Here is a 20,934-nt window from a genome sequence, read left to right on the forward strand (position 1 = left end):
CTGCTTACACTTTGACATGCTGGCCAGTTCCAGCTCAGATTGTCACTCATAAGGTCTTCCTTCCTTGGCCTAGTTATGACCTAGGAAAGAACAGCTTCATGCCCTCTGCATGTGAGCTTTTTCATTATGGTTGCTCAGCTGCGACATCAAGACCTACCTTTAAGGTAATGACCTGGTCACACACTCTAGCACTGCAACGATTAATTTTACTGAACAAAGGTGTTTATTCTCAGCTATCATTATTATTCTGCTTGCTTAGGTCTTTGGAACCTCTTTGGGCTGTTGACTTGATGCACTTTGGGAGAGGTTATGGCATTGGATTGCTCAGGACTTTCAGACAGCTAAAATGGATATTAATGACTAGACTCATTGTTGTATAATTGCAGACTATCAGGAGGCTGTTACACTCAAGTAGTTTTGGTCACCTCCCCTTCTTTCACAGAAGCCAAACTCTTGTACCTGGACTGTGTTGCCTAACAAAACTGTGCTCTTTCTAGCCATTTTTCATTTGCTGCTTCTACTACTATGAATTCTTGGCAACGAATCTTAGTGTAACAAGAGTTATGATATGGACTTAAATGACAGAGTTTGGAAGAGGTTTTAACTTTATTAACTCTTAGCCACCAAAGTGGAATGGTGTTATATTTGGACTTTTTTTTCTTTTGATGTTTCTAGACATCCCACTGAAACACTGTTGACTGAAGTCCAGTCACTCATAAAACTTTATAGATCGCTAAAATTTCTGTTTATTCCAGCTCTGAGGGAGATGTAGCTTACACTATTTTATATGTTACTAACCTTTACTCCTTAACAACCAACAAAAATCTGGTCCAAATTAAATCCCAGAGATTTAGTTTAGAGGTCAATTTTGCCAGTGGACAGCCTGGAAAATTAAGTTTTGTCCCAAAGAAATCATAATAATTTATTCAAATTTATTGAATGCAGAACATGGACCAAAAGTCAAATAGGTGGGAATCCTTGTGGTGTTCTCGATTCTTCATAGGAGGAGATACTTTTTAGTCTAACACAGTAAGTTGAATTCACTTACTTCACTTTCCATTTCACTGGGCCTCGTACCCTGATTGCTCACATTGAACACACACAAGCTTACTCTGGTCCCATTTTGGATGAACCAAGTCCCTGAAAATCAAAACCTTTGAAATTTCTGGATTACAAGTACTGTACAAATAAATGTATAAGCTGTGTTGTGCAGTTATGGCAAAAACATCTATCACATGGCTTGTGGGTTCTTTGGACAGCCCCAACAAGCTCCTTCAGTCCAACAAATGTTTTTCAGCAGAATGTCCTGAGGAGGAAAATGCCTCTGGTATACTGGCTTCCATATCTATGCAGACCTGTCCCAGGTTCACACTAACCTTCAGCCTGTGAACTGTTTCGGGAGACTTTAGCTTGTGCTTAACTGTAATGAATTTTTCAGATCAGGATGTTCAAATATTGAAATGCTGGAAAATATTCAGATAAGAGTATCAGGTAATTTTCTTCAGGCTCCTGCTCTCTTGGTACAAGTATTTCAGGGTAGTTATTTTTAGGTGCTGTCTGCATGTAAAACTGAAAAGCACCAATGATTTTCTCATGCTAAATCATCTTCCTGGTCAGTGTGCTCCTTTCCTGTTTCAGGTTTCAGTGATGACTAAGATCATAGAGAAATCTTCGGCTACTCTGAGGTCAAAGAGATCTCAATTGGAATCTCTAACATTTAGCATGCACTGTTGATGCTGTACTTCTCTATAGAAAGCTTTGCATAGTAAATGCGAGATTTACACGCTGTCTGTAACTCACCAGTTTCAAAGGATCTGCTTCTTAGTTCAAGAGCTGCATAAATACATGATTTTCCTTTTTTATAGGATTACTTTAGAACAAACACATTGTGTTATGATCGGTAATTAAATCAATAAATCTCTGAAACAATTCACAGCTTTTTGATTTATTTCAATGGTCACTGCAACATCTTGTGTTCACATTGAGCTCTTTGAAAATTATATATGGTTATGTTGACAAGTTAATTTTTTCCATTCCATCTCCTTCTCACTTCCTAATGAGACTGAAGACTGCCTATAGCTCAACTATTTTTTCATAATGTACTTTCTAGAGCACTTAGCACTTATGTTTCATATCAACTTTTATTTTGAGTGATGAATTAACGCTTCAACCCCAAAATCCCTCTGACAAGAACTTGAATGCACATGTATTTTCCCAAGTATTACAAATAACACGTGCAAATGTGCACACAATATACATGTGTGCTCATCAAGGAAGAGAAGGAAGATCTATCAAAACATTTGGATCTTCATTTCAGGCAGTCATGCTGAAGTTTGGATGTTTGTTCAAAGTCTATCCAAATGTAGCTGAATCTTTTGGCTTTGGAAATCAATCGGAAATCTTGCAAGGTCAAACTTTCTCATGAGATTACCTCTAATACCTCTCAGCTTCAGTCAGGCCAGTAAAAATACCACAAAATGCTCTCTTATCCCCTTTTTCTCCCAGCTGAAAATGGAAAAGATGAGGAATGTGAAAATTAAACAATTAATCAAATTTTTTTCAACCCTCAGGAAAAGGCTTGGTTCAGTTCAAGTTTGGGGTTTTTTTACAAGGTTTCAGGTTTGCTCTTGTTTTATGCAAACTTGTTCACAGAATCCAAGTCTGTATGTGAATTGCACTAATTCTCGTGGTCAGAACTGCTCCTGTTAGCTTTAATGGGCTTAATAACAGCACCACAGTCTTTCGGTTTCAGAGTACAGTGTTTACTAGGGGTTTCTATCCTTACATGCAACCACATTCCCAGTTTTTTCCCACTTCCTGATACTATGGGGTACTTTTTTTCAGCAACTCTCCTGACACATAAGGAAAACACTGATCTATAAATCTATTTTAGCTGTGCAGAGGCATAGTCAAGCCCATACATCACACACATTATACTGGGCTAATGTGGAATTTAATGTGATACAGACATGCTGTTCAGGGATGTTGTACATCAATGTACCATACATGCTTTTGACCCAGTGATGATTTCCTGAAACATTTCTCTGCTGAGAAGGAATTGCAGAAACACTTTTGCTTTGATCCTAATACAGCAAAGATCTTCTTCAGAACTGGTGAGTTCCTGAAGTTCTTTTCAGTTCCTAAAGCCTATATCTCATGCAGATTAGGAGCAGTTTTAGATGATTCATCAAACAACATGTCTTAGGATGACTGTGAACTGTTACCTCGAAGCTGCATGTAAACAAAACATACTGTAAAAGTTTTTTTTAAATAAAATAAAATAAAATGAAATGAAATAAAATTTAAAAATATTAACACGCAAATATCATTCTCTTTTGTAACTGAGGAAGATTTTGAATGGCTGCTGGTTGTCACAGAATAATGGCAGCATCAAATAAAAAGTTTACAGGTGGAAGTTCTTCTTTCCCCCTCTTCATTCTTTTTTGCGCTGGTAAGTGAAATGCCAAGGAAGTTATTCCAAAATAAAGTTTTTGCCAAAATTTTCTGTAATGAAAATAGAATAAACATGCTCTTCTTGACCACTTCACAAGAAAGGAAGTTAAAGCCATGAAATTACAAAAATTTTATTATTGGATTGGTTTTTTTTCTCTGTAGAATAGATTAAAGATCTGAAATACTTAAAATAATACAGTTGCAAGTATGAATTTATATTTTCTCTTTGTTTCAACAAATGTGAGAACGCCAAGCTTGCACTTCTGAAGGTGTCCATATAGCGATATGCAAAATATAATTAGTTTTCTTTTAGATTTTAATGACATTTGTTCATTTTCCCACTGGGACTGAAAATTAATCATAAAGAGTTGCAGTTTTCCAGTCATCTTGCTTTGTTCTGAACACTACTGTTAATTTCATCTGGAGTTTGATGATTAAGTTCTTTGTAAGTCGTCTCTACACAGAAAAACGTACACGTACTGTAAAAAAGAAAGAAATAAAAAGGATTTATCCCAACAAGAAGTCTTCACTTTTCCAAGAGGTCTGTTGAATAGAAGGTGTTTGGGACACTCATGATGCAATGAAAATTACTCATTGTACTGAAGTCAATAGTTGGCATTAGGCAAGTAACTTTACTGGGATTAGTCCCAGTTGCATTTCAATTCAGCTCCCAAATTTCAGCTGTATTGAATTATTCCTGGTTAGACAAAGGAATAGAGTTATGGGAAAAAATGGAGGGATAATATTATTTCAGCAGTCTAGAGATATGTCCATCATTTGTTTTGAAAATTACATAGATACATTTATTCAACATTTTCAAAGGCTTGAGTTTATTTCTTAATGCTGCTCTTACTTGTCTTCACCATTTTTCCTCTGTTCCCAAGAACTGGCAATACTGAGTGAGACTTCAGTTTAGGTCAGAAAGACCAATGAGAAATCGTAACACACTAAAATTTGCGCTTGCCATGCAAACCAGTTCAAGTGTACTCCTTAGTGTTCCAAGTTTAATGGGGTGGATTTGAGATATTTTGGGCCACGTTCCTGCTAGTAAAAAAATTACACTCAGGACATTGGTTTGAACAATTTCTCAGGATGATCTGTTAAATATAATTGTTAGAATACTTCCTAGTTTTGACAAGACAATTAATACTCTCCCAATAGTGCTGAGGGGTTAGCACAGGACAGAGACTTTTCCCAGGAGGAGTATAGACAAGGTTGTCCTGTTCTGAGAAGGGAAACATTTTTAACAATCACAAAGTCTGCCGTGGCACTTGTCCCTGTGATTGAAATCTGTCCCATTTTCTCTGCTGTAGGGGTCAACTCTCCATATGCAGGGCAGGGAGTCCAGGTGCCTGCTCAGGATTCAGCAGTCAGTGCAGCTAAAAATGAAACTTAAGTGAGTTACCATGAAGAGAGAAAAATCTTGAACTGCATTCTCTACCAGCAAAGACCAAGATGCATCTGAATCGGACGTGTTTGGAAGAGTAGTGGCAGGTCTTTTACATGTCAGTTTTTTGACAAATGATCTAAGTATCTTTCCTTATGCCCAAGAACACAAATTCAATCATAGCAGATTAAACTTTAGCTGATGGAAATGGGATTTCTTGCAAATGAAAAATAAATCTGATGCTACTTTTATACTTAAAACTAAACAGTATCTATATTGAGCAGAATGAAATTACATACGACAGCAAGCAAGAAGCTGAATTCCTCATGGGGCTATTTTTTTATGCTGAAGACTGGGATAACCTCTCTGTTATATTTTGTTAAACAGTTACAAAATTCTTCTTCCAGTAGTTTGTGCATTTCTTGGCCACAATAAATAATTCTTTTTCTCTCTTTCTTATTTTTCTTTAAGGGAATGTAATCATTATGAATGGTTCCATATTTGTAGCACTGGAAAAGGAAGACTTCAGCTTTACGAAAGGTAAGCCAGTGGGTAGCAAGAATACAAATATATTCATGATGCACTTCCACTTTTTAGCTTCACAAGGAAAAATACTCTCTGGGGCATTCTGTTTTTCACACTTCATTAAGAGCTTCTACTATGCTCTGAATACATCTGTGTGTATGAGCGTGTGACAGAGTAGAGGAGGGAAATATTTATGTATCCTTTTCTTAGGGTTTCCTTTTCTTTCTTCAGTCAGAATGAGTGGTTGGACAGCAGAGTATTGGTTGTGTCCCCAAACCAATGCCTCTCTCACTATCTAGTGTTCAGGAGGTTGCACAAAAATCAAAAGATTACAGGTAGAGAAACCATGGGAACTCAGCATTGGTTCCCAGGTCAGATTGCAGGCAGGCTTTCTGCCACCAAAAGAATCTGTCTGTTCTTCCCTGGAACTTGCCTTCCTGATTCTTCCTAGGAACCTGCACCACAAAGGTGGGAGGCAGCTCTATGAGCCATGACAGTCTCAGCATCCACCAGCTACTAAGGGTTTAAACAATGGCTCAGATGGATCAACTAACAGTCCTTATTTCATAGTCATCTGTCCTCAAACCAGCTGCACAGAAGAACAGGAGGGAGGGCTGAGGCTGAAGACAAAGGACAGAACAGTGCAGCTGACACTCTTGTCTCTGCACACGCAGTACGGCATGTATGGCAGCCTGTATCTTACACTGGGAACTGCACCCAACTGCATCAGGAAAATTGAAATTTATGTGATGGGAACAAAATACATAAATTAAGAGCTGGACTAAAACCAGTTACATATTTTGCTGGGTAATGTCAATGATAAATTACCAGATTTGGTAACTAGATTTTACAGAAGTATGAATCTTGTATGTGTCCAGAAGAGAAGATTTAAAGTGAAATGGGATACAATGTGGTAGGAAAGAATTCCAAATGGCTGCCACTAGTAAAAACACAGTTTGAATCTGTTGTCTAAGCAGAAACATGCAATTTTCCAGGATATAAATAGAGTTGGTGAATTTCTGTGACAACAAAAGGGCAAAAATGGTTTAAGGTAAGTTAATAGAAAGGCCGTAGTTCAGTGCCAGTCATTTCAAGTCAGAGTCCTCTGATTGCATATCAAATGTATACAGACTGCTCTAGTTTCAAGCTAATTGGTTTGGGATTTTCCAGTGCTCTGTACTGCTTGATCGGGAACACATGAGACCATAGAAGTGTCAAAGGATCTCACTGGCAATACCCCAGTAGCAAATCTTTCCTCTTTTCTTGCATGGTCCATTTAATTGAACACTCATATCAGTGGCAGATTCATTGCAAAACACATTTTTTATTTTTATGCCCTTTTTATGAAAGCTGTAAAGTTATATGCTTAAAAGACTTTGGCTAAAAAATTATGTGAAAATGGATAACATTTACTTTTCCTAAGCTTGGGGTGGAGTAAGCAGTTCACATTTATGAATATCCCTGAATGCAATGCATTTTTATTAACATTTCTACTTACAAGCTATTACCATATGTCTGATTTAAAATGCATTTTTGAAAGACTAAATTCAAAATACCTACTATCTTTATGCATATGAGGGGGTCCAACAATTCATACAAGATGCATTAGGGAAGACTGAATAAAAGGCTGGCTGATGACTTATTTTTCCATATTTTACCTCTTTATGCCAACCTGAGGATATCTTAAATACATTACAGAGGCATTCTGCCCACCAATGGGTGTTTAGAATAATGGCATTATCTGAAGTGGTCCAAGCTGACAAAACACAGGGCCAAACCCGAGCCCCCATTTTTTATGGAAAGAAAATTCCCATTGACGTCAATGGGAGTTTTGCCTGACTACAAAATAAGGAAATTGGCCCCAAATGATATCTCCAAAGGGGGCTTTACTCTCGGCATAGCAGCTGTATCTCATGAGCCAAATCTCTAGGTTTCCATTATTCTTCTCCCAGCCATTAGTGAAATTACCAAGTGAGCCAAAGTAGTAATAATACCTCTGCTCTGGGAAGTGAGGCTAAAGCTTGCGCCACATATTCTGCATGTACAGGCACAGCTTACAGTCATGTCACTGTTCTCAGAAAGAAAGTTACAGTAACAGGCCACCATGCTTGCTACAGCAAAAGGAAGGGAATTCACAGCAGGGGCATCAAAGCAATAGAGCACCATAAAAGTTAGCAATGAAAGGACGTATGGGTAGATTCAAAAATACTTAGGCCCCTGAAAAGGGTTTGGGTTTGGGTTTTTTTCAATTCAGTTCTTTTTATGCAGTGACTTCTTGATATAATAAACAGGAATAGTCAACTGAAAGTACAGATCAAAAGTTCAGGACTCGCTTCCTTCAGGAATTTGCCCAGATCTACCTCTTTTTCTCTGGACTTAGGTCTCTTTATTACATTTATTTTGACAAAATGAACTAAGTTCACTTCCCTTTGCTTCCCCACAGCTAGGGTTTAAGGCACTTGAGTGGGAGATCTGAATCTTCAAGTCTTTAAGATTAAGAGGGTCTAAATCCAGATTTCCTACCTCAAAGCTGAAGGGTAACAACATTACATTACTAAATAGAGGAGGATGGGAAGGGTGTTATCTTGCTCTAGCTTTATAGTGAGGGTAGCACCCACAAACAAATTTTGTGAGGAATGCCTTTGTTCATACATTTTGAGTAGATCCTGCTTTCCAGACGAAGTCTCTCAGTGTGCTTTGGAGGAAGAGGTGGCTAAGTTCTGAACCCCAGGCAAGCTTATGCACAATATCTGTCCAAGACTCCTTAGTTTGCTGGGATAGTCTTCTCCCGTATACTCCATTTCTGTCCCTTACCACCCCTGACCCATGTATCAATGTGGAGTGCCAAATGACAATTAGCAGCTTAACAAGAAAAGTCAAAGAGAAGTCCTTTGTCACCAGTACAAGGCCATGAAGCCTTGGTGAATTAGCCCATTTACATACTCTCTGTGTAATAAATTTTGCTCCACAAAAGAATAATGCTAAGCCACCACGCCTGCTACATGAGGTCTTCTTATCCAATATCCCCCTGACAGAAATCCTATAATGCAACATGTGTTCTGGGTTATGCAACCTGCACACTGCTGTTTCAATGAGCAAAATACTGAATGCAGGTTACGGAGAATGCAGCCCAGTTGAGCAACAAGACTACTGAGTAATGACATAAGGCGTTTTTCCTGATCTTCACTTCTTTTGGCATCACCAGCCAGAATAACATTAAAATAAAAGTATGGATCAAAAGTATGAAAGAAATGGAAAAGCAAGAGTTCTTTTCAAAGTCCATTGAACATTCATCTTGAAAATATGGGGGCTTAAATACCAGGATGTTCATCAGAAATAGCTTGTCACTATGACTCAGAAACCCTGTAAGGAACAGAACCTTAGCAATCCCTTTTTATGCTCAATTACTGTCTCCGGTAGTCAGCGTTGGTATTTGCTTAGCTGTTCTCAAGTTGTGTGTGATAAAGGTCTGACAGTCCAGTGACATGCTTACTGTATGGTCCATCCACATACCAGTCAGCTTCGTGGGAGCTAGCACCTTGATGGCCTCTGACCCTCCTTTTTAGCAACCAGGATATGTCATCACGGATTAAAGCACGGCATTCTGTTCATTTCAGCAGCTGAATGGGCTGCAGCCACAGTAATGCTGGCACTTTCCTGGTCAGGAAGTGGGCCATATAGGCACAATCCAAAGATCAAACACACATGTCCCACACAAACATGTTCAGCATTACTGTCAGGCCGTCCTTGTAGAGAAGTCCAATAAACCTGGTGTATCAGCCACTCCTCCTGGCTTTATGCCATAAGTGAACTTGAGGATACACTCTGTCCCCTCATCCAGATCTCCAAAGAAGTTCTTTGCTTCATAGGGTGAATAAACCTTGCAGTTTTTTCAAACTGTGACCCAATTTTCATATTCTATTGATGAGTTCTCAACTATGGCATAAGTTTAAACTAATTTTCTAGTTAAAGTTAGGTATCTGCCAAAGAGAAAAAGCAATTAGTATATAGAGTTATGCTTTTAAAATTGATGTAAAAATTTCCCTGAGATTAAAATGAACATCAAAAGTGCTGTGATCAAATTGGTCTCTTAAAGATGAAGTAACAACACATGTTTCACCTTCACCAGGCTTCTTTCACAACATGCTTCTTGCAGAAAAACAACTTTTTTCAGTTTTCTGGAGTCAGTGAGCCTATACTGCAGCAGGCCTGGGTGACAGCCAGAAAGTGATTGTCTTCAGAGGATTGTGGGTAATGCCTTGCTAATTAACTATAATGGTAACCTGGTAGTGTTTAATAGTGGGTTAGGCATTGCTTTCCCCTCTGTCAGATGTTATCCGTTCAAGGACAAAAAATATTTGTAAGGTGATTTCACTTACGGTTTCAACATATTCTAAATGAACAATCTTTGTTCTCCCACAAATGGTATTGTGTTGGATAACACAGTTGACAAGGTTTCATAAATCCTTTTCCAAGTTCAGCTTAATTGCAATTCAATATTCTTTTGTTTCTATTAACCCAGGTAAATAAATAGAGTGAACTGGCAATTTTGAACTGTGATCTATGGCACAGTCCCCGATGTACTGGCACACGCTGAATTTTTGCAGATCACAAATCTGCAAGAAACATTTTTGTGTCTTCCAAAAAAATGTCATCAAACCTCTGAAGGAATCCATATTTATACTTTGCATGGTGTGCTACAGCTTCACATTAGAAGCAGGCAGGCAGGCAGACTCTAGAGCAGCAGGCTTGAAACAGGGAGAGGAAAGATTCCTCCTTTGAACCTTCTCTTTCCAAGTACTAATATCATAACTTATTTAAAGTAAATTATTATCTAATGAAAGCAATAATCTTTTTTTCCCATTCTTTCCCCTTTCCTCACAATTCCTCTGTTATTTATTATAAGATGATCTTCTGTGCTTTTCCTCCACTACCCATAACCCCAGTTCTCGGATGATGCAATGTATATTTTACAATTCATTTTATCCCTCTGTGGTGAAAAGCCCCTTCAATTCCTAACTAGCAAATACTCACCATAAAATTTAACAGACTATGGTGAGGTCCTCTGTCAAAGAATTTATAAAAAAGCTCAGCTGTTATAGGATAAATAACTGCTTAAAATACACAAAGCAAAGATTGAGGCTAAGAGGTCACTTTTCATAGAAGTATATCTCTTGTCCATTGTTAAACTGCTCTGGAATCTGTCCTGTTTAACAGATTTATTCAGGAACTGGATGAACAAGAAGGCAGCAATATTTGCAGATCATATACGATAAACCAGGGTATCCATAATCAAGATAAATGCAAAGAATTGCAGAAGAATCTTCTAGGGCTAAGGGATAAAATAGAATTTGGAGTTTATTTGACAAGTGTAAAGCAATACACATAGGCAAAAAATTCCTTATGATACATTTATTTATTAATTCCCACTATTAAGGAAACCAGTTCTGGAGTAATGGTAAATAATTACCTACAAAAATAGTGTAATACACAGCAGTGGTCAAAAAAAGACAGCTAGAATGTTAGGAAATATTAGGAAGGAATCTAAGAACAAAGTACATCTATATGATCCAAGCAGTACATATGTGTTGAAGACATTAATAGAAATAGAGAAAATACAATAAAAAGTATCAGAGTGATTAGACTGAAATAGTTTCTGTATGTGGGCAAATTAGGAGTAGTAGGACACTCTTAATCCTGAACAAGAATCCTGAACCTCAGAGGACAGTTTGATGGTGAGGGCTAGTGGGATACATGAATTCACTGGCCTAGACAAAGGCATAGAAGACATCATAATAAGCAATGATTCAGGGGGAAACCTCTGGTACATGGAGACTGTAATCTGCTGACTACCAGAAGCTGGGAGAGTATAACAAAGAGAGCTACTGCTTGCCTTGGTCGTGCATTATTCTTTAAGTATCTTGTCTCAGGCATCAGCCTCTGGTGGTACTAAGCTAGGTGGTCTGGCCTTATGTGGTAGTTTATCTCTTCTTAGGATCTCCTTATGTGAGATTCACTTCATCTCCCTTTGGATAAGGATTTCTAAAGTGAAGAAAACTACACCTGAAGTTGTCATCAGAGGCTCCTATTATGTTGAGAATCAGGCATTTTTAGGACATGATTCATACAAACTAGTTTAGACACTATTGTGGTTTAACCCCAACCAGCAACCAGCCCCACACCATCACTCCAAAGAGCTCCCCCTTCTTCCCCCCACTTTATACACTGAGCATGATGTCATATGGTCTCAAATATTCCTTTGGTGAGCTGGTGTTACCTATTCTGGCTGTGTCTCCTCCCATCCTTACATGCACCCCAAATCTCCTCACCTGTGCAGCAGCATAAAAGGAGAAAGAAAAGGCCTTGGGTCTGTGTAAGCCCTGCTCAGCAACAGCAAAAACTTCTCTATATTATCAACCTTGTGTTCTGCATAAATCCAAAACACAGTCCCATACCAGCCACTGTGAAGAAAATTAACTCTACCCCACCCAAAACCAGCAAAGACACCCACCTAAGAATGAGATAAATCATACTTTATAAATGTTTGTTTCTCTCCGTTGACTACAAAGGCAGCCAGAAGTGATTATTTTTATTTTAGGTGTTTATATTTAGTCAGATAAATCTCATCCATTCTTTTTTTTTCCTCGACTGCTATTAGAATAATACTGGTTAGGAGTACAGCAGAGCAGAAACAAGGCCAGTTAAGCACTGTAGATGCACATTCATGACAATTACCCAAATCACATTTTGAACTATGATTTCCAGGGATTTAAGGGAACTTAATGGGCTCATATGGCAGTTCAATTCTTGTCATGGCTTAACCATGGTAAGCAGCTAAGTACCATGCAGTCGCTCTCTCACACCCTCACAGCAAGATGGAGGGAGAATCAGAAGGGTAAAGGTGAGAAAATATGTGTCGAGATAAAGACAGTTTAATTATTTGAAAAACTGGAGGGGAAAATTGACAACTAAAAAAACCACATGACTCAAAAGAAAAATAATTGCACACCAGCAACCTAATGACGTCCAGCCAGTACCTTAGTAATGGAAGCCCCCATGGATCTTCCACCTCTCAGATTTTATTGCTGAGGGTGACACCACATGGTCTCAAATATCCCTTTGCTCAGTTGGGGTTGGCTGTCCTGGCTGTGTCCCTTCCCAACTTCTTGCACATTCCCAGCCTACTCACTGGTGGGGCAGTCTGAGAAGCAGAAAATGCCTTGACCCTGTTTAATCACTCAACAGTAACCAAAACATCCCAATGTTATCAACACTGTTTTCATCATAAATCCAAAACACAACCCCCCCACCATCTTCTATGAATGAATTTAACTCTCTCCCAACCAAACCCAGTACCAATCAGAATAAGGAAAACCTCCAGGAGGCAATCAGTAGGCATCATCTACATAATGCTCTAGAGGAATTTTGTAGCTGCATTTCTGATCAGGATATCTATGGCATAAGGAAGCCCTTCCCAGGATTCCTCCAACAGCTATTGGGGAAAGGATGAGAGCAGTCCATTTTGGCAGAGCCTGTCAGTCACTAGTGTCAGCCACTAGCACTGGTGGCATGCTGAGTTTTGTGTCTATCTATCTATCTATCTGTCTGTCTATCTATACTGTACTTAAAATGCAGAGAAGTGAGAAGACTTTCTTACCATGGACAGGATCAAGCAGATACCTTCCAGAATTCGCTTTTCACAAGGTAACTATAGGTAATACTATCTGCACATATGTTGTCAACACACAGGCAAAGAGCTGTCAAAATATTTTATCATGCACATTAAAATGCAAACAGCCAAAACTTCCCAAGTGCTAGACTGTCCTCTGCTTTAAGCAAAACACTTCACTAAAACCATTGTGGTTCTGCTTAAAAACATGACAATAAGGTCAGGTATGTAGAATTTCCACCTTCAGTGGTGGTCCAAATTTCTCTAGTGCTTGAGTTTAAGGCAAAAAAGATGTGGTGCTGTTTATTCTGGTTTGGATTAAAAAATGAAAAATAAATATTTTTCATGGAGTCTTACAGGGCTTCTGGCCTTCCCGAATGACATTGCATCTGGATTTCCCCACCCTTTTATTTGGGTGGGAGACCCAAATGGAACTCACTAGCACAACCTTTGGCATCTCCAAAGTTTTGGCAATCTGTTTAGGCTAAATAGGTCAACAGGGCGGAGATAGCTCTTAGAGCTTCAAACTGTTCTTGAAAGTTAAAATGTCACCAGCTATTTCTATCAACATGTAGGTTAAGATCAGAGTCACATAAAGCATAAGAAAAACCTGTTTTGCCAATGGTCAGCAACTCCAAATTGGAGAGAGGTGGGGGAAAGATGGCCTGTTGCAGCCCCAAAACAAATTTTAAAAGGTTTAAAAGGAGGAGCTAAGAACGATAAGGACAGTATTCTGGACTGTAGTGTTGGCTGCACCACTAGAGGCAGGCAGGCAAAGGCAGAAGAGGTGTGGCTGAGCCCTGTAGACAAGAATGATGTGACTCCAATGTTTATGGAAAGAGAATTGCAGCCAAATATTTGGAACCTGATGAGCCTTCTCAGCTGCAAATAGCAGTTATTTCAACAGGCAAATGGGCTTTATACTAGACTTTTCAGACTTTATGGTCCTCTGTGCCCCATCTTACTTCCTCATTCAGAAAATCCTCTTCCACCATTTACACTTTGTAAAAAACATTCCACAAACACTTTCAATATATGAAATTAAGAGATTTCCAGATGCAAGGGGGTAGGAGCACAACAGATAGCCTACTCTTTCCTCCATCTTTAATATTATTCTTGCATTAATACTGCAAAAAAAAAAAAATTGTGCAAATTTCAGTATTTACATGCTACAAGGTAGTGATAACCCAAATCATTGTATGCCAGCAAAATAGCACCTGAGAGTAAATGACATCTGAGAAACTTGCTCCTGTAGTATAATCATTCATCCCAAATGCCTCTTAGTTTTAATGAGTAGAATAAGGACTACAAGGCCACTCCAAAATTATTCAAACCATCAGAAAAATTCTTTGTACATACACGTACAATCTCCGTTCATCAGACAGCAATTGTGGTCACATGATGTATAAGTTTCGTACAGTTTCTTAAAAGCTACAGCATTCAGATATTTGAGTAGCAAACTATTTTAACCAAGGAGACAAACACAGATTAATTTGAATTCTCATATTTTAAATTATTAGCAAAATGAAAAACACAGGTCAGTGATATCTCTCTACATATAAATACAAGTGTGTGCTTGGGAACACATATTACTAGTTAAAATTAGTAATTATGGGAAGGTAATTTTGTTTTAAAATGGCACATGGCTGGATATCATGGAGAATTTGGGACATTTGGGTGCTATAGAATGAAAGAACTGTCGTTGCTGGTATTGTTTTTACTTGCAGTATCATCCAACATAAACATTTCCTTTTTTATTTTAAAATCTCTGTTTTTTGTCTAGAATCCTGCTGAGTTTATACACTCTCAGACTTAACTTTGTTCATCTCATTTGGTTAATTCATGATTTCAATGCTGTCACATGTACAGAATTTTGTGTTGGCTGCACATGTTTTTATAAATGGATTTATATTTTTAAACTAGCAGTAGGAGCTTGCATACCCCTAAATTATGTGAAAAATCCCAGCACATAAATATCTGTCTGAGTACATGTGTCTAGAAGTCCCAACAGAGCATGAAAAGTGGTTAACCTACCAATATATAGGCACATACCAATTTTGTGTACTCAGTACATTTGCACTAAGAGTTAGATTTTCCACTCTAACTGGTCTATATTTGGAGATGGTAGAGTAAAGGGTGGAAAAAATAAAAAATCTGATTTTAATTCCTTAATCCCAAGAGATCTGTATTTAGAAGTAGGTCCTTTTATTTTTCACTGGATGAAGAGCCTCAGCAAACATACCTCAGTGCTAGCCTACTCTTACTGTTCACATATGGCAAATGGCTTTTATCTACTTCAAGTGTGGAAACATGACCAGTGCACAAAATGCTTCCATAATGCCATGATTTTTCTGCAGGCAGAGGATTCTGTTGCAACAGGAAAAGTTCTGCTGGTTGCTCTAGTAGTTTTAAAATCACTTAGTACTTTATAAGAAGGCAGAAGGATTTAGCCAAGCCTGTTCCAGATAAAGCATTGAATACTAGAGTGAGCTGAGGTTAGGTGTTGCTAGGAGAGATGGAGGCATATCCTCAGCTGGCATAGGCCATTCCAAAAGCTAAAGTCGTTTATATTATCAAAGAATCTGATATTTAGTTCATTTAAAAAATGGAAAACTGAGTCAACTGAATCCTTGTGCAACATGTTGTGATTAGATTTTTTAAAAAATGTAATTCAGGGTATGTACTCCCCAACACTGAGTCATATTGCAAGGAAAGCATCAATAAGCGCATTAATGGATGTAGCTCTTACTTTTAACTGCATCCAAGACACAGATGATATGCTGTGTCGTGCAACAGGATAGATGCCTGGTTCGCATCACAGGTTCTGATGGAGGGTTTTACAGTCCTCCATTACAGCATTGGAAAAGAGTTTATTTCCTGAGTGGAAGAGACAGGAAAAAGTGTTGCCTTCATGAAAATGCAAGAGAAATAAGCATTCTAAGGAGTTTCAGCCAAATATGGGGACGACGTTCTTTTTCTGAGACCATCCAGACCAATTTGGCCATTAGAGCAACGACTGATTTTTCCGAACTTTTTAAAATATAATTTCAGTACTATAACCAACACAAGTATTATTGGGTCTGGGTCACTGAGTCCCCTACATTCCAGACATGTCCCATTCATTAAGCTGCTCGTAAAACTGCTAGCATCCTGCCTGTTGCACTAGCAGGACTGCTCCACAATCTTGCAATTTTAGTGACTAAAATGCTTCTTTCTTCTTCCCAGTTTGATTTGAACACACAGTGTATTTACCACGACATTTTCTTTCAGTCTTCTTCCTCTTTAGAATTTATTTTAAATTTTTCCTAAGAATCTCAACTCCCCGTCAATCAGGCATCCCTTTTCTGCTTTGGGGGCGCTCACTTCCATGGGTATGGGTGAGGGCAGTTGCTCAGCCAAGGATTGCCTTTCTTCCCCATTCATTAATAATATGTCCTATGGTCACATGTGTCTTCTCCAACTTCTGCATTGCAGGGTGGTCCTGTGTTCAGCCAGTGTTACTGATTCTTCTCAGCCCTAAGTGAGCACTTCCACATCTTTCCATCTTTCTGTTGTCTTTAGCTAATGAATCCCTGGTTCATTTCAAAAACACCTGCACCTTTTCCTTGTAACATACACCCATTTCCATCTGTCATTGTAATTCTCAAAGTATTACAATCTTCCTCATATGACAGTCTGATCGTGCTGAATATTGGCAATACCTCTTCACTTTATAGCATCATGAGACATCATAATCATCCTCCAGACTTTTGTACCACTTTCTACAGTAAAACTGCTAAATAAAATCTGTCCCCAAATGTGCTGCATTGTTCTCTTCTCAGCACTACTGATGGTCTTAAAACTACCAATAGCATTTGCTCTGCAATTTGTGTTAGGGAAATTAATGTCCCCCAAGACAATGCCTAGTAAAATTATTTCTATATTTAGGTTAAAGGGAACAGTTGCAACGTGTGAAACTGACCTTCAAGATCTGTTCATAAAATAATTTTTTTTATTTCTTCCCCAGATTGAATATCTAATGTCTTCTATATAAGCTCCTTTATCTCACTGTTTTTCAGCATTCTACATCTAAATATGTCATGCCTGCCCGATGCATTTGCTTTCTTCTCTGAATACCGCATATCCTTCAGCAAGTATTTCTCAGTCCTTCTGGCTCTTCTATTACACTTCTTTTTTTCTCTATAATACTTAAATTCATGTGCATCCACTGTTCACATTCCTTCATTATGTTTTTTAGGTTCTTTACCTTATTTCTTTCAGTCTTTACTTGTTTCAATTCTATTTTCTGATTTCATTCAATTCTCTGGCTAAATTACATTATTTTAGCTGCAGCATCCACTTGACTGTGACTCTACTCATTAATAATTTGTTTTTATTCCTAAACTTTCTACCCTTTAGGTGTATTTTTTCTACCCTTTACCTAGTTTCACTGTTGCTGTGAAATAAAATATGAGCTTTCTTTGGAGATTATGTGTCGCTCAACCTTCTATCTGCATCTATTTGTTTAAAATTTTCCTTGTAAATTTCCAACTTAATTCCATAACCTGGAACCCACAAACCATCTCAGCAGCCCAGTTCTTTATATTGTCATTGTTTTTTTCTCTTTCACTAGAAAAGATAGCAATGCTATTGAGGCTCCCTGCTTTGCTTCTCTTAAAATGCTACCTGTCTGGCCTAATGCAAACAGCAATGCTGTTTATATTTTTCCCACAATAAGGACCTTTTGTCAATTTGTCTCTACTTCTATGCATCCCAGAACCTAAAAACCAGCATGCCTTTTTGTTCTCTGGGCCTGTTCTGGACACAAGCCCACGGATTCTTCTTAGTGAGGAATACCAATCACACAATCATTTTCCGTGAGGGCCCTAAAGAGGGTCCTTCTTCTTGTTTGAAACTAATTTCATCTCATCTGTGTTTCTCTTTCAAATCAGATGTGTGTTGTCTATTTTCTCCATTGGGTTCTAATCCACAGCTATGCTTCATACTCATATCTTTTTTTCTTGCATCAGCACTCTCTTCCTCCTTTCTGTTCTGCCTTTCATATTTTCTGTAGCAGCTGTGTTCTGTTATCCTATTTCTATTCTAATATCCTGTTTTTCTTCTGCTAGGTAGTACTACTTATTTTTGGATGTTTCTTTGGATCTTTCTTTCCACCAAACTCTGTTTTCCACATCTCCATCATCAGAAGTTATCTGCACCTCTGCCATTACTTGTGCCATATTCTCCTGCTCCGTAATGTCCCATCCCCAATGTTGGACTTGACTTTTGGTTGCTCTTATAGTAGTCCCAACTTCTCTTCTAGGAGTGCGAGTAACACTTCGGCCAAAAGTACCTTCTGCCATAAATGCTCTGGAAGATAATACTCATCCCACAAATTCTGCAGCTGGTAATCTTTGTCTCCTGTCTTACTTGAGGCACTAACATCTTTCATTCCCAATCCCTAGCATTAGCAAAATATCAGGGCAAAATGCAGACCTCACCACATAATCCCTTCCTGTATCTTCTTTAATGTTTTTACACATTTTCCATTATCTAAAAGAGTAGGGACACAGTAGTGGTCCCTCTGCATAAATCAAAATCTGTAATTAATGTAGTCAAATTCTTCAAAAATAGGAGTTTAAACTCCCACGTCTGTATTTGGACAATGGCTGGAATTTCCCAAATGCATGGCTGTCCACATTTCCCAGTGATTAAACTGGAGCAAAATGGAGACTTCAGGGCTTACCCTTAGGCACCTCAAAAAAATCTTGCCCAAAGACGATGTACCAAAATTCTTATAATTTAAAAGAACAAACATTGTCCATATAAAATGTGGAAGTGAAGAAATGCCTGCAACAATGGACAGGTAATGACTTAGAAAGGATCTGCAAAAAAATACGGATCAAAAAAATGCAAAATTCACTTCTATGATATTACTGGGAAGTTTTGCATTTACAAGGACTGCAAATTAATTATACAGTCTAGCAGTAGTTGAAACTGCAGTTACATAGGGAAGAAAAAGAGGACACAAACCTGACTGTCACTGTATCCTCATGGTCCTTGACCAGACAAACGTAGCAATGATAAATTGAGACAAGCAGCGTTACACTAACAGTACATTGTTATGATGCGAAGAAGCAGTGACGTTTTCAGAAGGAAGTTTACTGAATATCAGAATAGCCACCTTCAGGAATTCCCAAAGTGTAATTGGGAAGGAAACAGTGCCAAAAAACTCATAAACACCATGATACAGCTATGAGATGTCTATGTTATATAGAGAATGCATCCTACTAGAAAAATAGGATAATCCTTGACACAGAGGTGTACAGACACTGTATTTTTAGCACGTCTGGAGTTTCCAAGAAAGTTAGTGGAAATTTCCACCCAATAAGAAAGGCTTCTAGCTCCTTTTCCCAAAGAAAACTTAAGAATGATTTGGTAATAAGTAAATGTGTTTAAAAAATTCATTCTTAGTATTATTTTCTTTCTCCTAGTAAAGCAAAATTATAATTACTTGGTGAGAAATCATAGCTGTGAATAGCTAGTTATTGTTGGCATCACACCCAAGCACCACAACATTTTTTCCCACCTACTGTGTAGCATAGCTGGCAACTCCCTGAAAATTAATGAGCTACTCAGAAACAGATATTTGGACAATGTTTTGTGAAGGCTGGAATGGTCTGTACTGCTAATATTGAGGGATAAGCAGCTATGCAGAACCAAGAGAACTCCAGGAAAGACTACATAAGTGTAACAATCAGTCTTCTTCATCTTTCTTTGTACCCAGCATAGAGGAGTCAGTCATTGACTCCTGACTTCTAATGTGATCTACTAAACTCCAGTATAAAGATAATATTCTAGTAAAACAAAACACACTTAAAATCAAATTTATGGTGAAAAGTGGTGAAAAAGAAGCCTAAAGGGCCTTTTTTTTTAGTTTTGTTTGCCCACTTTTGTTTCTTTTTCTCTTAGAATATACAGATTTTTTTTTTTCCCACACACACACAAATCCTGAGAGTAGAAAATGCTATTTAACAAGGCATCAAAAATATTTCTTCCTGGCACAGCAATGCCCAGGAACTTGTGCTGGTTATAGCACAACGCATTAATATTGCACAATATTGCACAATAGTATTAACCTGTCCAAAATTCTTTGTGTGGATAGCATAGCTGCCCTAAGTTACAACATTCTTCACAGGAACTGTAGTGGCACAGGAACTGTAGTGGCACTGAAACTGTAGTGGCACAGGAAATGAGCAGACAGATCTCTCTAAAAACAGAGTGAAACAAAGAAATTGCCTTTTTTCAAGGGAAATTGTTGCTATTAACATCACCACATTGAACATTTACTGAAAAACTATGTTAGATGGTACTGATCATGGAAAAGAACTTCACTGGAAATTTAAGTATGCAGGTGTCATATTGTGGTAAAAATATTTCAAATTCAGTGTAACAGAGGGCCTGTGCAAATCAAAATCTGTTTGTTTACCTGATACACCCTCTTACATCTGCAAAGCTGTAAATTACTATATGAGTTAGCAGGAAGAGGAGAGCCAGGCCCAAAAATTAAATACAGGAGTGTGTGAGAGTATATGCACAATCTGAAACATTTTCAAATTTTCTGAAATATAATGAGTTCAAATAATTATGGACTTGGGAAACAAATAATCAATCTGTTTTCTATCAAGAAGACAATTGCATCAAGAAGACTTAGTTGGAGCCCAATGCTGAGTAATAAACCACCCATGCAGTTTCCATTTTTGACTTCTTGCTTTTTGGGAGGTGTGTGAAATAAGCTGCAGATGACAGTCAAAAACGCAGACTTTGGTAGCTTCTTTCCAATGAATACATTTTCCTGGACACTTGCTGTTCTGGATTTTTACAGTGTGAAAGTAAAAATAAATAGTTGTGCAGTTTAACT

The 20,934-nt window shown here is 38.1% G+C and overlaps 1 protein-coding gene across 1 annotated transcript in view; it reads left to right on the forward strand.

Moving 5' to 3' along the window:
* The first annotated feature begins 1,215 nt into the window (after positions 1-1,215).
* Positions 1,216-20,934, forward strand: part of LGR5 (leucine rich repeat containing G protein-coupled receptor 5) — a 152,570-nt gene continuing 132,851 nt past the window's right edge. The window contains exons 1-2 of the mRNA XM_008632814.2: positions 1,216-1,327; positions 5,312-5,380. Coding sequence (XP_008631036.2) covers positions 1,216-1,327; positions 5,312-5,380 — 181 coding nt within the window. The remainder of the gene's footprint in view (positions 1,328-5,311; positions 5,381-20,934) is intronic.

Source organism: Corvus brachyrhynchos, unplaced genomic scaffold (genome assembly GCF_000691975.1).
Source record: "Corvus brachyrhynchos isolate BGI_N302 unplaced genomic scaffold, ASM69197v1 scaffold32, whole genome shotgun sequence".
NCBI lineage: Eukaryota > Metazoa > Chordata > Aves > Passeriformes > Corvidae > Corvus > Corvus brachyrhynchos.